This window comes from Besnoitia besnoiti (assembly GCF_002563875.1).
Source record: "Besnoitia besnoiti strain Bb-Ger1 chromosome Unknown contig00007, whole genome shotgun sequence".
In the NCBI taxonomy this organism is placed as follows: Eukaryota; Apicomplexa; class Conoidasida; order Eucoccidiorida; family Sarcocystidae; genus Besnoitia; species Besnoitia besnoiti.
Window position 1 is genome coordinate 579,506 of NW_021703915.1, and position 13,367 is coordinate 592,872.

General features: G+C 55.9%; 1 protein-coding gene across 1 annotated transcript; it reads left to right on the forward strand.

The window, feature by feature from the left end:
• Positions 1 to 3,193: 3,193 nt before the first annotated feature.
• BESB_071110 (phenylalanine--tRNA ligase, beta subunit protein) lies at positions 3,194 to 11,129 on the forward strand (the record flags this gene model as incomplete). The annotated part of the gene is made up of 14 exons (XM_029365484.1): positions 3,194 to 3,251; positions 3,922 to 4,039; positions 4,407 to 4,533; positions 5,177 to 5,292; positions 5,986 to 6,154; positions 6,645 to 6,791; positions 7,307 to 7,518; positions 8,212 to 8,390; positions 8,559 to 8,809; positions 9,169 to 9,312; positions 9,689 to 9,790; positions 10,080 to 10,284; positions 10,583 to 10,726; positions 11,059 to 11,129. 14 exons carry the CDS (start codon positions 3,194 to 3,196, stop codon positions 11,127 to 11,129), a joined length of 2,043 nt encoding a protein of 680 aa, XP_029217968.1.
• Between the last annotated feature and the right edge of the window lie 2,238 nt (positions 11,130 to 13,367).

Here is a 13,367-nt window from a genome sequence, read left to right on the forward strand (position 1 = left end):
TTCCACCCTTGTTGCGACAGAGGTTCATGTAGGTGCCGTTTTGAAGTCTATCAGAGGACATGCTGCGTGCACGCGCTCCTGCAGCCCAGGATGCGGCAGTCCAATCAGCTACTGAGAACAATGTAGCCGAGCAGGCAGCCACCACCTACTGATTACTAGAGCTGCGTCCTTTGACGGCTAACACATGACAAGGGTTTGCATAATCCCGCGGGGTACTGGATCGCAACATGGGCAACTCAATGTGCATGCATCCACGGGGATCGACGTTTATAGGCATGCCACAATCGATCTGTAACTGGCGGCACTACCAGCGCAGTCGGGACAAAACGCATATTCTGTTCAGTTCTTTTCAGAACTTTACTCTGAAGATAACTGAACGGAATCCACGGACAGGGAGACAGGCTTTCCCAACCATCGGGGATCTGGATTGATGGTACGGGGCAGCCCCTGGATCCAACTTCCGCTATTTCACGCAACGATTTTACACACTTGTCAATTTGGGGCTGTGCCGCATTACTTCGTGCAAACCGCTCTTCATATGCGTCCGGGCCTGGTCGCGGTTCAAGAGCGGAGACACTGACGAGGTATATGGCTTTCCGCGAAAGGGTGCGTGATTTCTCCGTGTGTCCCCGTGCTCGGAAGAACGGAGCTGAATGTCCGTGGCAGGTAGTTCCCTTGTTTCATTTCGAGATTCACCTACACGAATTCTATTTTGCCCTGGAGGCGAAAAGCTTCGTGGGGCCCCGCCATGGGAGCATGCTTCCGTGGGGGAAAGCTGAGGGAAGCGGACGAAGCGTTGTCAGCGTCAAACTTTCTTGCGCCTTACGTGATCTGCTCACTTCCAGGCCTGGGATTAATCGTCCAGTATTCAGTAACATATGTGGGCGCGCGCCAGCCACTGTTGACGCTTACGTGCTGCTGTGAGAAACGCACAGCTTGTGACGAGCAGTGACCGTCCGATTTTGTCACAGCGTGCGTGTCGTGCCCAGCGCCCGTCGACCAAACCGTCGTCAGTTCCTCGGTGATCGAAGTCGCAACAGCCGCACGTGCCTGACGTTGATATGCCATATTGAGACAGTCGCCGCATGCCCTGAGGGTAGATGGCTGCTCCAATAAAAAAACACCGGCATTCCGTTTTAGTAACGCAGGCGCTCCTGCGTGGAGGCACTGGTTCTGCTGCTCTCATTCCCGTTATAAAGCTGTACACGAGCAGGGATGCGACGCGGTGTGTTGCGCGAAACCGAAATAGTGATCTGGAGGCTATGCTGCTCCAGAACATTGGAAGCCTTCCCACTTTCCGCGGCCGGGTTGGGTGGTACATCGGTTGACACTGGCCAGTGCCGGTGCAGCCGCTTCATCTTCCCACTTGCCGACAGCCCCTCAACTGTAGATCGACGCATGGAACACAACTGGGCAACTCTATCTTTTACTAGGTAGTTTGCCGTTCCATCCACCGACCAAAAACTCTAGCATACAGCTGCTGCACTGCAGCATAGACATACTTCGCCGGGAGAACGGCGTTGTTACCGGTAGGGGACCCCTAAACACACAGTTCCACAAACTGATTGCTTCATCGCAGTGCCTAGTTACCACACTTCCCCATGCTACTACTGGATCATGCATTCGGGAAGAATCAGACACTGCGTCGGGTGCTTGTAAAGCATATACTCCACCACTAAGCTAACTGCCCAAATACTTTATTAAGTACAATATTTATATATTATATAGTAGCGAGTCACTAGCTCAGTTGGAAGAGTACAAGCTTTACCTGTTTTACAAATATCCATATTTGATTTAGAAAATAATTGGATTTGCTTTAAAAAATGAAAATTTAGTTATTAAATTTTTTCAATTTTAAACAAAATTTAGTATTATTATTGCAGCCTTCTTGAACAAGCAACGACGGCGTCTCCGGGAAGGGATGTGAGCATGTTTAGAAGCTTCGGTAGTGCACGGTGCATCATCATATGGCAAGGTGACAGCCACGAGAAACGGGGCAAGCCAGGGAAGAGTCCTATTTCTGTGCGCTGCACGCCAGCAGAGGATCTGTGCCACTGAAGCAACATCGGCCCCAGTGAGCCCTGCGCGTTAGCACTGTGGAAGGCAGACCCTCAGACACGCTCCCGACGGGCGGGGCGGTCGGCATCTTTCAGTTGCGGCGCCAGCGTGGCGCTATGGCCTTGTGCATACGAAGATGTGCGTCCCGAACTTGCTATCACACTGCGTGCGGCTCCTCCAAAGGGCACCTCATAGACACCGCCGCGCTAGCCGAGATTAGGTGGAAGAGTTTTACGCTACGTGGGCCTCCACTACTCGTGAAGTGGCTTCACCATTTGAAACACAGCCGCGTTCCCGACGGCCGGTGAAGCGTGCTAGCTGCCAGCTCGCATCAAGTAGGAAAGCCCTCCTCGGCCCCTTCCGTCGGTTTACCCCTTCAGAAGTGCACAGAGAAGCCCCCTCCTAAAATCACCGCAGAAATGCATATTCTGCGACCACAAAGCGCTATAGCCCCGAAGCACAGTGCCGCTCATGCGTCGTTGTAGCCGTGCCGGGTCTGTCCCTTCCTATTGGGATCGCTCTGCTGTGGCGACATACCAGAGCGACTGTTCGCCGACGGCTCCACGGTTGTGCGCTTCAGCGGTCCTGCCACACTCGAGTTTACTGCCTTTGATGCGGTGATGCGTCAGTTCATGAAGATGGAAAGACATGAATGTTTGACAGTGACATCCCGTCGATGCTGTATGCGATTCGCCACCGCTTCCGCATGCACGGCGGCGTCTCTCGCATGCACATCTCGTGGCCAGTTCCAGGAGGAGGGCGTATTCCTATGGTTGCCATCAGAAAATCGCCTCTGTCTCTGCGTCACGCTAGGCGCAGCTCTCGTGTCTCTGAGCCTGCACTACTTGAGTTCCGTCTCTCCACCACTAAAGGGAACCCTACACCCTTCGTTGCCGTTTCGGTTTCTGTGGCTTGGGCGGCCGTGGGGCTAACTGTCAGTCGGCTGCCCTACCTCGGCTGTTGTCTTCGAGGCTCTTTCTCGTCTTAACAGCGCTTTTCTTCCCGACAGCCAGGCCTTCAAAACATTGTTTGCGCGCTTTCCGGCATCTGCGAGGAGCTCGGAAACTCCTCTTTCAAGGTGTTTGTTCGTCCAAGCCCCGAATCTTGCAGTCTCTGCTGCGCCAGCGTCTGCACGATGCCCACCGTCAGCGTTCCCCGCGATGAGCTCTTTCGCCGGCTCGGCCGGTCCTATAGTAAGAAGCGCGCACGCTTCACCGCTCAATTTTTTCTTCCACACTTTCTTTTGCGGTGGATGATTGAGGGGGGGGGAAACTCTTCTCGGCGTGTATGGACAGCCGAGCAGCGTCAGTTGCAAGTCCGATTATAGTGCAGGAGCCCACTCCTTCGTGGAGCAAGAAAAGTGTCGTCTTCGTTGCCGTGAGGGATCTTTTTTTCTGCTGTCCTCTTTCGAAGACCAGGTTGAGCTGCCAGTGGCGGCTGCGATGCAATCCCGCCGCGAGTCGTATTCATTTTTCTTTTCTGGGTCTCCGCGGCGGCCTCTCCACACCCTCAGCCAGAGATCTATGGTGGGAGGCATTGCCGTCTACGTCAGATCTGAAGCTGGGACAGTCCTGTCCCTTGCTCGTGTCTAGTGTTACGAACTTGCCCGCTCGCCGGTTTTTCTCTGCTCGAGTTCGCAGGTTTTTTTTCGCTGTCTTTGCGGCCGCATGTTCCCCAATCAGCCACGATGTCTGTCGCTCTTGGACTGCGGCTTGGCTACAATCCGTGCCACTTTCTTCTCGCCTGGCGATGTGTCTCTCTGCGTATTTTGAATACTGGTGGGACCCGATGCAATGTGCATGCGATGTGAGCAAGAATTCAAAATCTTCAACCTCTCCGGCGCTCTGTTCACTTTTTGTGCAGCTGTCACCGAATTTGACGAACTCTGCTTCGAGTTCGGCATCGAGCTGGACGAAGTCGTAGAGCCCGGAACTGACGGCGCCACAGAAACGATCTACAAAATTGAGGTTCCAGCAAACAGGTAAACACAGCTCTGAAGTCCTGCTACACGGAGCGGTAGGTGTGTAGGGATGTCCACCCTTACTCCCGAGACCGTAACGCACATGCAGACGTCCGAGCAGCCCTCCAGATATTTTTTCAATCTATGTCTTTATAGATGGCTCCAGAGTTTGTTTTCTAGGTGCGCTCTGAGTCTCGATTCCTTGTTCGGCTACTACGACAGTGCCCGTGTGACGCGCCGCCTCCGCGAGAGGGATGTGGATGCTTCGCGCAGACGCCACACGAGACTCTGGCCTCTTTGTCTTTCCTCTGACTCCGACCTCACTGATTTCGTTCCACGTGAGAGAATGCCTTCTTCGACGCTCTGGTGCTTTCTTTCGCTTCTTCAGATATGACCTCCTCTGCACGGAGGGAATCTCGCGCGCGCTGTACGCCTTCAACAACCCCGACGCGCCGCAGCCGGTCTACCGTCTGCAGCCCGCGACACCGCAGTTCACCATGACTGTCAGATCTTCGGTAGGCGCCCGCGCTCCTTGGATGTTTTGCGAAACAAATGTGCAAGAAGAAAGGGCCTTACGCGGCGTGCGGTTCCCGTCGTGAAGCCAGAGACGAGACGGTTCCTCACACCTCGATTCTCAGCAGTCTTTCGCAGGGCAGAGGGGTCCTGCGTCGCATCGGGGAAATAACCATTCTTGAGGACAAGTTTAAGAACCCCAGGCGAGAAGCGTTGGGGAATGGAGCAGTGCCCCGTTGTGCGGTCCGATCGTGCTGCGCGGCCGTGCCCAGGTCTTTCAAGAGGCCCGAATGGAAAAGATAATTACACGTTCGTACGCACAGAGGAGAGAGACGGATAGGGAGAGTGAGGGCGATTTCAGTGCGGACGAATTTACTGAGATGTAGATGTGAGCTGCCTGCCGCAAGAGCAGGTTGATGTGACTCAGCCGCACACAGGCCTTCATACTCTCGGTCTCCTGTCGACTAAACCCCGCCTCTGGTTCGCCTGCGACGATGCCGAGTGCTGCGAAGGCACTCAGTCCTGCAGCCGTCGAGTCGCAGTGCCGCGCATGGTGTGTCCATGCGCTTGTGAACGACGTCGCCATGCAGACGGACAAGCCTCGCATTCGCGGTGGCGTTCTCTTTGCCTGCCCTCGGCGCTCAGGTGAAGCAGGTCCGCCCGTTCGTCGTGTGCGCGATCCTGAGGGGCGTGAAGCTAACGAAGGAGAGTCTCGCGTCGTTCATCGAGTTCCAAGACAAGCTGCACCACACGCTCTGCAGGTGCGCTTCTCGCTGTCTGCATGCACCGGCGCTGGCTGGCATGCACACGCGCCGCATGACAAGCGGAGGGTGGGGGGTTGCAGCCAGACAGAAGCAGTTGGAGCTGCAGGCCAGCGGCAGACTCATGGCGGAGTGGGTACTCCGCAGGTGGACAGGGCACGCGTGCTGCGCGCCGTAGCTGTCGGCCGAATATAGGGGCGGTGTGAGGTCGGTGCGAGGTCCTTGGTGCGGCTGTCGAGGACAGGAGATTGCTTCCGAGCCGCCAGCAAGCCTGACGCTCCGCGGCCTGGCTCAGTGCCATTTTTGAGTCGCCGGTTGACCTGCAAGTCTGTCTTCAGTTTAACAAGCATCGCGGCGGCAGGGGTGGGACCCCTCCAACAGCGGTTGCCTCACTACGAATGCGGTTCCCTGGAGACTGTAGTCCAGACGGCACACACGTATGTATATATATATATATATATATATATATAATGGATTGTGCTTGTCGCGTTGACGTTCATGCATTCGGCAGGTGCCCTTCCTGATTGCCGACGCTGCACGAATCGTGGCTGCGGAGCACAGGCGCCGGGGGTGTACAAGCAACCGCACTCTCGGCATGCCAGCTCTTCGCCTTCGGGAATGGCTCGCTCTTCTCGACTGTAGGCATATCGCACATAGATTCGCGTAAATCTTTGTGGTGTCTATTATCTCCAGGCGCCGCTCTTTGGTAGCTATCGGCACGCACGATTTCTCCAAGGTGCAGCCGCCGTTCGTCTACGATGCCCGGCCGCCGAAGGACCTCAAGTTCGTTCCTCTGGGCTGCGACCGCGAGATGACTGGCGAGCAAGTGATGGAGCACTTCTCTACTCATTTGCAGCTGAAGGTGTGAACTCGAAAGCGACCGCCGGGGTCCTTGCTTCTCGTACCTTGCGAGTTTGCCTCTGTCGTCTCTTCGGCTTGAGTCTCTGCGGCTCGGCGCCGGCGCCTTGCCGCCGCCTTCCCGCCGCCTTCCTTGCTCACACAGCGCGGAATCTTCCCCTCTGCCAGACATACTCCGTAAACTGCGAGTTACATGGTGCGCGCTGCACACGTACTGCATGCATGCACAATTGTGTATCCCCGCTCCTGTCGTTGCTTTCAAAACGTCGCGTCGTGCTGGGCGTGCCAACGGCTATCGAAAAAACTCGGGTTATGAGACAGAGGCATGAGTGCGAGATGTGGTACATGGATCTCGGCGGGGTAAGAAGGACGCTCGGAGAACTCGCCGGTTCAACTCAGCCACCCTCCTACGAAGTGTCACCATTCTGGCATGTGCGCTGCAAATTTTCGAGACGTGGCGACGCGAATCTGTTTGTCTCCGTGGGGCTTTGCAGGCGTATTTGCCGCTCATTCAGAGCTCGCCGGCATACCCCCTGATTCTCGACGCGCAGGACCGTATCCTGTCGCTTCCGCCGATCATCAACGCGGAATTTTCCAAGGTCACCGAAGCCACGCAGGACATCTTCATCGAATGCACCGCTGTACGTCTCCGCTGACCGATCTCTCCTGACGCGTGCTTCTACTTCCGCAGAAGAGGCTGCTGCATCCCCAGGCGCGTTTCTGCACACCACACATCCCGCAAAGACGCTGAGCACAACCCTGGGGTCTAAAAATATAATAATGCAAACACACACACCCTCGCCTGCGGAGTTGTACAGGGTGGGGCCTGTTCAAGCGGCGGCGGCTCAGGGGCCACGGCGAGATAGGGGGAATGCCCGCAATGCCTCACGCCTGATATTTTCCGCTCAAGATTCGAAAACGTCGTTGGCGATCGCAGGCGTGATAAGGCGTCTGCCTGTTTCGTCTGGCGCCTCCACACGTATGCGGGTTCCGATGATGTACAACTGCCCAGCCGTCTCCATCCTGCGAACCTCCCTGCAAGCATTTGCTTATAATTCGATATATACGCAAATGCGCGAGCGCGTTTGAGTCTGCAGACAGGCGCCGGTGTGTCACGCCTTGTTGCCGGTTTCGCTGTGTGCCGGTCTGCGCCCAGATGGACATCACCAAGGCGCAGATCGTGTTGAACACTCTGGTCGCGATGTTTTCGGAGTACTGCAAAGAGCCCTACACGGTGGAGCCCGTCCAGGTCGTCTACGAGGTGGCTGCGAATGCGCCTGTGGATCGCAGCATGAAGTGCGTGGACGACGACAGGAAGCAGACCGGCGACGGCTCCATGAACGGCTGGGCCTTTCCCCGCGTGGACACGTAGGTGCACTCCGCAGTGGAGGGTTCATATGAAAGCAGAGCGCGACACGCTGACCAAAACGCGTTATCCCGCCGTCAGGGACGACTGTCGGAAACGATGAGGCCTCGTCATTTCACTGGCCCCTGGCGCCCTTCCCGGTCTGTCGCTTGTCGCGGAGGGACTCTCAAAGCCCTTGGCAGCGAGACGCGACTGAAGCAGAGATTTCTGAAGTGCCAGGGCCTCCGCGACGCTCGCCAAGCGTGCAGCCCATTCACTTTCGCGCGAGCGGTGCTGTTTCAAGAGGCGCAGACGCTGCACTCTTGAGGCCTGTCCTGTCTCTCCCCACAGCCCCGCCCTGATTCCCGGGGCCGATATTTCGTCTTTCAAAGTTGCTACATAACTCAAAGAGACTCGATCATTCGTCGCCGTTTTTCTGCTCCCTGCGATTCGCAAGCAGGTTTGCCTTCTCTGGATCGGCAGCCCTCGGGCGCGCGTACCTACCGTGCCTTGCCGCTTCTGCTCGACGCCGCTCCTCGGAGAGCGGTGTTCTTCGTCTTCCTGCGTTGTTACTCCCGTTCAAGCTCCAGTGCCCGCGCGTTGCGGCTTTGCTTTTCTCCTGCCGTTCTGCTACGCGCCTCACTCCATCTCTGTGTGCCCCTGACTCGGCGGTGCCATGACCCGCTAACGTGGATTGCGTGTTTTCTCGTCTTCAGCCGCAGCATGACGTTCTCGCTGGAGTACTTCCGGCGCTTAACAGGCATTCCGGTGCTGACGCCCGCTTCGTGCACGAAGCTGCTCAAGCGGATGATGCTGCAGACGAACTTTGATCCGAATGCAGCGGGGCAACCAGACGCGGACTGCCTCGAGGCCTCGATTCCCATCACACGCAGCGGTAAATTCCAAAGTCTCACTCGGTGTACCTTGGTGCTGGGGGTGGCGGGGGTGCGGGGGAGGGGGCTTAGGCTTACGGCTTTGCCTTATCAGGTCCGCACGAGCGGCATCTGGGACTTTGTTGGCAGGCCACGAAGCATCTCTTTTCTGTTTTGTGTGTCTGCTGCAGACATTCTCCATGAGCGCGACATCGCAGAGGACGTCGCGATTGCGTACGGCTTCAACAAGCTGCCGGTGACGCCTTCGCATCTGCTCACGAACGAGATCTTGAACTGCCTCTCGGAGAAAATCCGCAACTTCGCTGCGGTCTGCGGATACACCGAGGCGCTCAACTTCTCGCTGTCGTCTTTCGCCGACAGCTTCACCAGCCTAGGCAGGATGCCTGCCGAAGCAGAGAGTTGCCTTTGCAATCCTGTGGAGGTGAGAAAAGGCGGCCGCCATTTCTCCGCGGAGGAATCCCAGGCGTCAGTTGTGAAGGCCCCTTTGGGTCTCGGCGCCCTGCCGCCCCCGCGGCACTGGGATGCCGAAAACGCCGCCGCAGACTTAAACTGCATACGCATATACAGACGCGCATACATTAGCGGTTGTCGCGTGGGACGGCGACTCGGTGTGTGGGCTCTGCGAGGCTATCCTGCGCTCGTCTGCCGTGTGTGGTGGGACGCCAAGCCGGCGCGAAGTCTCGTCTGAGCGCCTGTGAGCACATCCTTTAGACGTGAACGGGACGCTGTCGCTCTTCACACGGACCTCCCGCATTTCGAGTTTTTTCTGTTTCGTTTCAGTATCAACTCGCGCCGCATCCTGTGCGCCTCGCCAATTCGAAGACGCGCGAGTTCGAGCAAGTCCGAACGACGCTCATTCCGGGGCTTCTCAAAACAATTGGCGCAAACAGAGGGCGACGTGAGCTCCCCATCAAGCTCTTCGAGGTGAGTAGAGAACACCCTACACGGTTCACGCATGGATTTATTTTTGTTTTGAGTGATGGAGCAAGCCTTAGTCTGGGGTTATATCTTCGACTGGGGCCCAGCCACTGAAAGCAATCCACGAATTCGACGTCTCTTTGTTAATACGTGAAGGGAGCGCCTCGCCTAAATTTGCTTCTGCGGCGCCGAAACGCCGCGTTCAGCTAGGAGCGACAACGCCGGTATAAAACGGACCTGATCAACAGCGAATCTCTGCACTTCATGCACACCCGTAAAAGGGCCATTTCTCAACGGCTGGATCGGGGAGGAGCTTTTGCAAGGTGCCAAAGACCTCACGCCGCGTGTTTGAGCTGATGTGTCTCCGCGGCTGTCTTTTCAGCTCGGCGACATCTGCGTGCTGGACTCAGCCACGGAAGTCGGCGCAAGGAACCTGCGCTACTGCTGCGTGGCCTTCGCGGACGAACACTCTTCCGGCCTCGAGGTTCGTGTCGACGTCCTGCGTGCGCGTCGCTGCCGGTTTCATGCCTCGCACTCGAGGGCGTACTCAATGATATGTGTGTCTGCCATATTTGACTCGGGCGCGCCTCCGTGGGTAAATCTAAATATATATATATATATATATATATATGTATATCTTTGTGTATGCAGATATGTGCTACGAGTCACAGCGTGGGCCTCGCGGCGCCCGCCGCTCGACAGTTTGTGTGTCTTTTGTTGCCGCCTCCCTTTCTCACACGACGCTTCACGTGCCTTTTTTTTCTCGTTTTCAGGAAGTTCACGGTGTACTCGATGCACTGATGCAGAGTCTGCAGTTCGTTGGCGACTACGCGATTTCGGAGATGGAAGCCGCGGCGGCCGCTGCAGCAACGGAGAAGGCCCCGGGCGCCGGCGAACAGGCTGGCACACATGCCGCGGAGAACTTGAAGCGCTTCCTCGCGCGGCTGCGGGGGACTTTCAAACTCGTGCCTTCGCACGGTGAGCAAGAGGAGGCGATGGCAGAGAGAGCGCGCGAAAATGACACTGGGTGCCGAACGACGAGCAGGACTCGACGTGAAGCGAAAGGGAGGCAGAGAGAGAGATCTGCGTACAAAAGTCAGGAGAAGTCGGAAGGGCCTTAGCCGACTCATCCATTTGTTCTCGAGGCCGAGCGGAAAGAAGCTGATGGCTTTGGTCCAGTGCCGCTTGATTCGCGTGCCTGGTGTCGCCTGGTCCCCGATTTTGCTTTTCGTTGATTCTATTGTTTCTTTCTTCTTGCACTGTTTTTGTTCTCCAGAGAAAACTTTCCTGCCTGGTCGCCAGGTTCAGATCGTCGCGAGTCCGAAGACAGCGGACGAATCCGAGAGCGTCCCGCTGCTACTCGGCGTCATGGGCACCGTTCACCCGCACACCTTGAAGGCCTTCGGGCTCACCATTCCTGGTAAAAAACCCACCTGCAAAAGACCTGGCAGAGCATACCCTCGTTGTGTCCATACACGTAATTATAGACATGTATGCCAATGTATTATACATATATATACTTTATGTAGGTATACACGTACGTATGCATGTACACGCATATCGACATTGTATGTATACATGCATGTGTTCATGGATGAATGGCTACGTGTGCAGTGTACTTGCTTCTTTCTTATGCGCGTTGTACACGGGTGTCGTCCTCCCTATCTCCCTGCTGCTGGAGGGCGATTTTATTTCAAAACACGTGGGCGCCATGCGGTGAAGTTTCGTATTTGGTTCATGCGCTGCCTTCAGTTTCCGTCTTGGAGCTCAACCTGGAGGCTTTCGTCCAGTGGCTCCCCGCCATCGACTTGGTGGCAAGCTAAAACAAATGCTGTAAACATTAGACTCCGGTCCCTCCCAGCACTCTCGCGAGTCGCAGGAGCCTCGCTTTCCCTTCAAATCACCAGGCCGGCGGGGGCGGTCCCTTCGCTTTCTCTCTGTCTCCACGCCTCGTCTTGTTAGGGGCGCCTCCTCCAATCCGCCTGTTCCTTTTGTTTTCGCGTTCCGACGATGCATCGCGTCTTGTGTATTTGCGGCTGATGTTGGACGGATACCCCTGTCGTTTGTTAAAGTTGTCTGCTGAGAAACACGGAGGAAACCCCTCTGCGCATGCGCCCTCCCCTCGAGGTGGCCTCAGCACCCACGGACGCCGGAAAGCACATGCACTGTAGCTTCGGGGCCCTTCGCTTCCGCTTCGTTTGTCTGCGATATGCCTACGTCGACGTACCACACGCACGGACACGCACACACATTGTCGCGGCCCCTGCGCTCCGCGTGTCCGAATATAAGCCGCTGGAACTGCGAGTGCAGTCGCTCATGTGGGCTGCACCGACAGAATGAATGGCGTTCTTGCCGAGATGCTTTATATGTAAGGTTGCGACTGGCGCAGTCTGGAGCTCTCAGGCGTGCACCAAGCTAGTGAAAGCTCCTGCTTCGTGCATTTCCGGTAGGACTTTAGGGTCGCGGCGACCGAAATCGACACACACACACACACACACACATCTGTATTTTTTTCTTCTTGAGAGGAACTGGCGTCCGCTCGCAGCGTGCCATATTTCTAGACATTCTGCCTACATATGGAGTGGAGTGGGAGCATGCATCAATGTGTTTGCATGGAAGTAGAATGCTTCAAGTACTCGACCCGGAAACGAGCTTAATTTTCGCCTTCGGCTTAGAAGCAACTAGACTGCGTCTGCCCTCGAAATTTTCCAGCGGAATCTGGACTGCCGGTGGCAAATCTCGAGAATCTCATTACTAGTTTCTTCCCATGCTGCGGCACGAGTTTTTCCTTTCGCCTTCGATGGAAAGAGCTAGGGGCGCCCGCGGCTACGATAGATAGTGCGGCTGCAGCTAGCTTGGTGACCGCGTTCCGCGAATAGAATCTGGGAGCCCCGTCACGAGGCGGGAGTCGTGCAACAAAAAACGACAAAAAGCAGGGGAAATCTAGGCTGTATCTAACGGGTCTGTAGCGTCTGGGAGCTGCGGAACGGGCTACCGGCCTCAGGCGATCCCGCCTCTCCGCCGGTGAGTGCCCTTTCGCAGAGCAAACTGGAAGCCCATGGTAAAGTGGAGCTATTCACATGGCGAAGGATGAGCAGCAGTGAGTTCTAACGCTGCGAAGCAGCTGTGAAATGGTACTTGGATGCGCAGCAGCTGCGCACACACTTTGGCGCGTAGAGCTTGCCTGCTGGACAGAGGCATTTTACGTCATCTCGCGCACTGGCTCAAGCCTTGACTATAAAACACTTTCTCACTCTGAGGAAGAACGCGGGTTCTGCGCCGGCGTCAGAAATCGGGCTCGATCGGTTCACGTAGACGCTTCCCGTCGCGGCGCCCCCAGAGAGACAGGTGCCACCTCCTTCGGAGACAGGACACGTCTTGAGCAAAGGCGGTCGGTCGGGAGCATCGATACAAAGCGCACATGTCTTTGTTCTTTGAGGGACTCGCGCCGACGAAAGCCAAGGCGAGAACTATGTTTTCCGTTTTCAGACGTGTGTTTTCGTCGCTTCTTCATGGATACTCTCTTTTCCGCTGACCTTAGCATCATCTCTTTTCGACACTCTGTAGGCCCGCCAGGGCGTGCGTACCCTCGAGCACGCCATCTTTGCCGGTGTGCAGCAAGCCCGTCTCTGTTGTCTTCTCTTTCTGCAGTTACTTCGCTTTTTTGAGAGTTAATATTATTTAAAACGCAGCAGGCTAGGATTGTCTGAGTCTCTGGTCGTGCCGCCTCTCTACCAAGCGGGCATCAAGGACATAAAAGGCAATCCTTTGTAAAGAAAGTGCCCGATTCGTTGCTCTGTCATCATCCTCTGTCCGAGATCCTTTGTTTCTCGTTTCGTGTGTCTTTCCAATTCTACGGAGTAGGCGAACCTTGACCTCGATCCTACTCGCTCCTCCACAGCTTCTGAGAGTTTTCCTGCTTGCCTCACCTGTCTTCGTTTCTCCACTTTCCTTTCTGTTTGGCGCCTTCTTGCACTTTCGTTCCTTCTCCGTCGTTTAGGATTCAGCGTTTCCTCTCATCTCCTCTTCGTCACCAGCTGCAAGCCGCGCTGCCTTCTTCA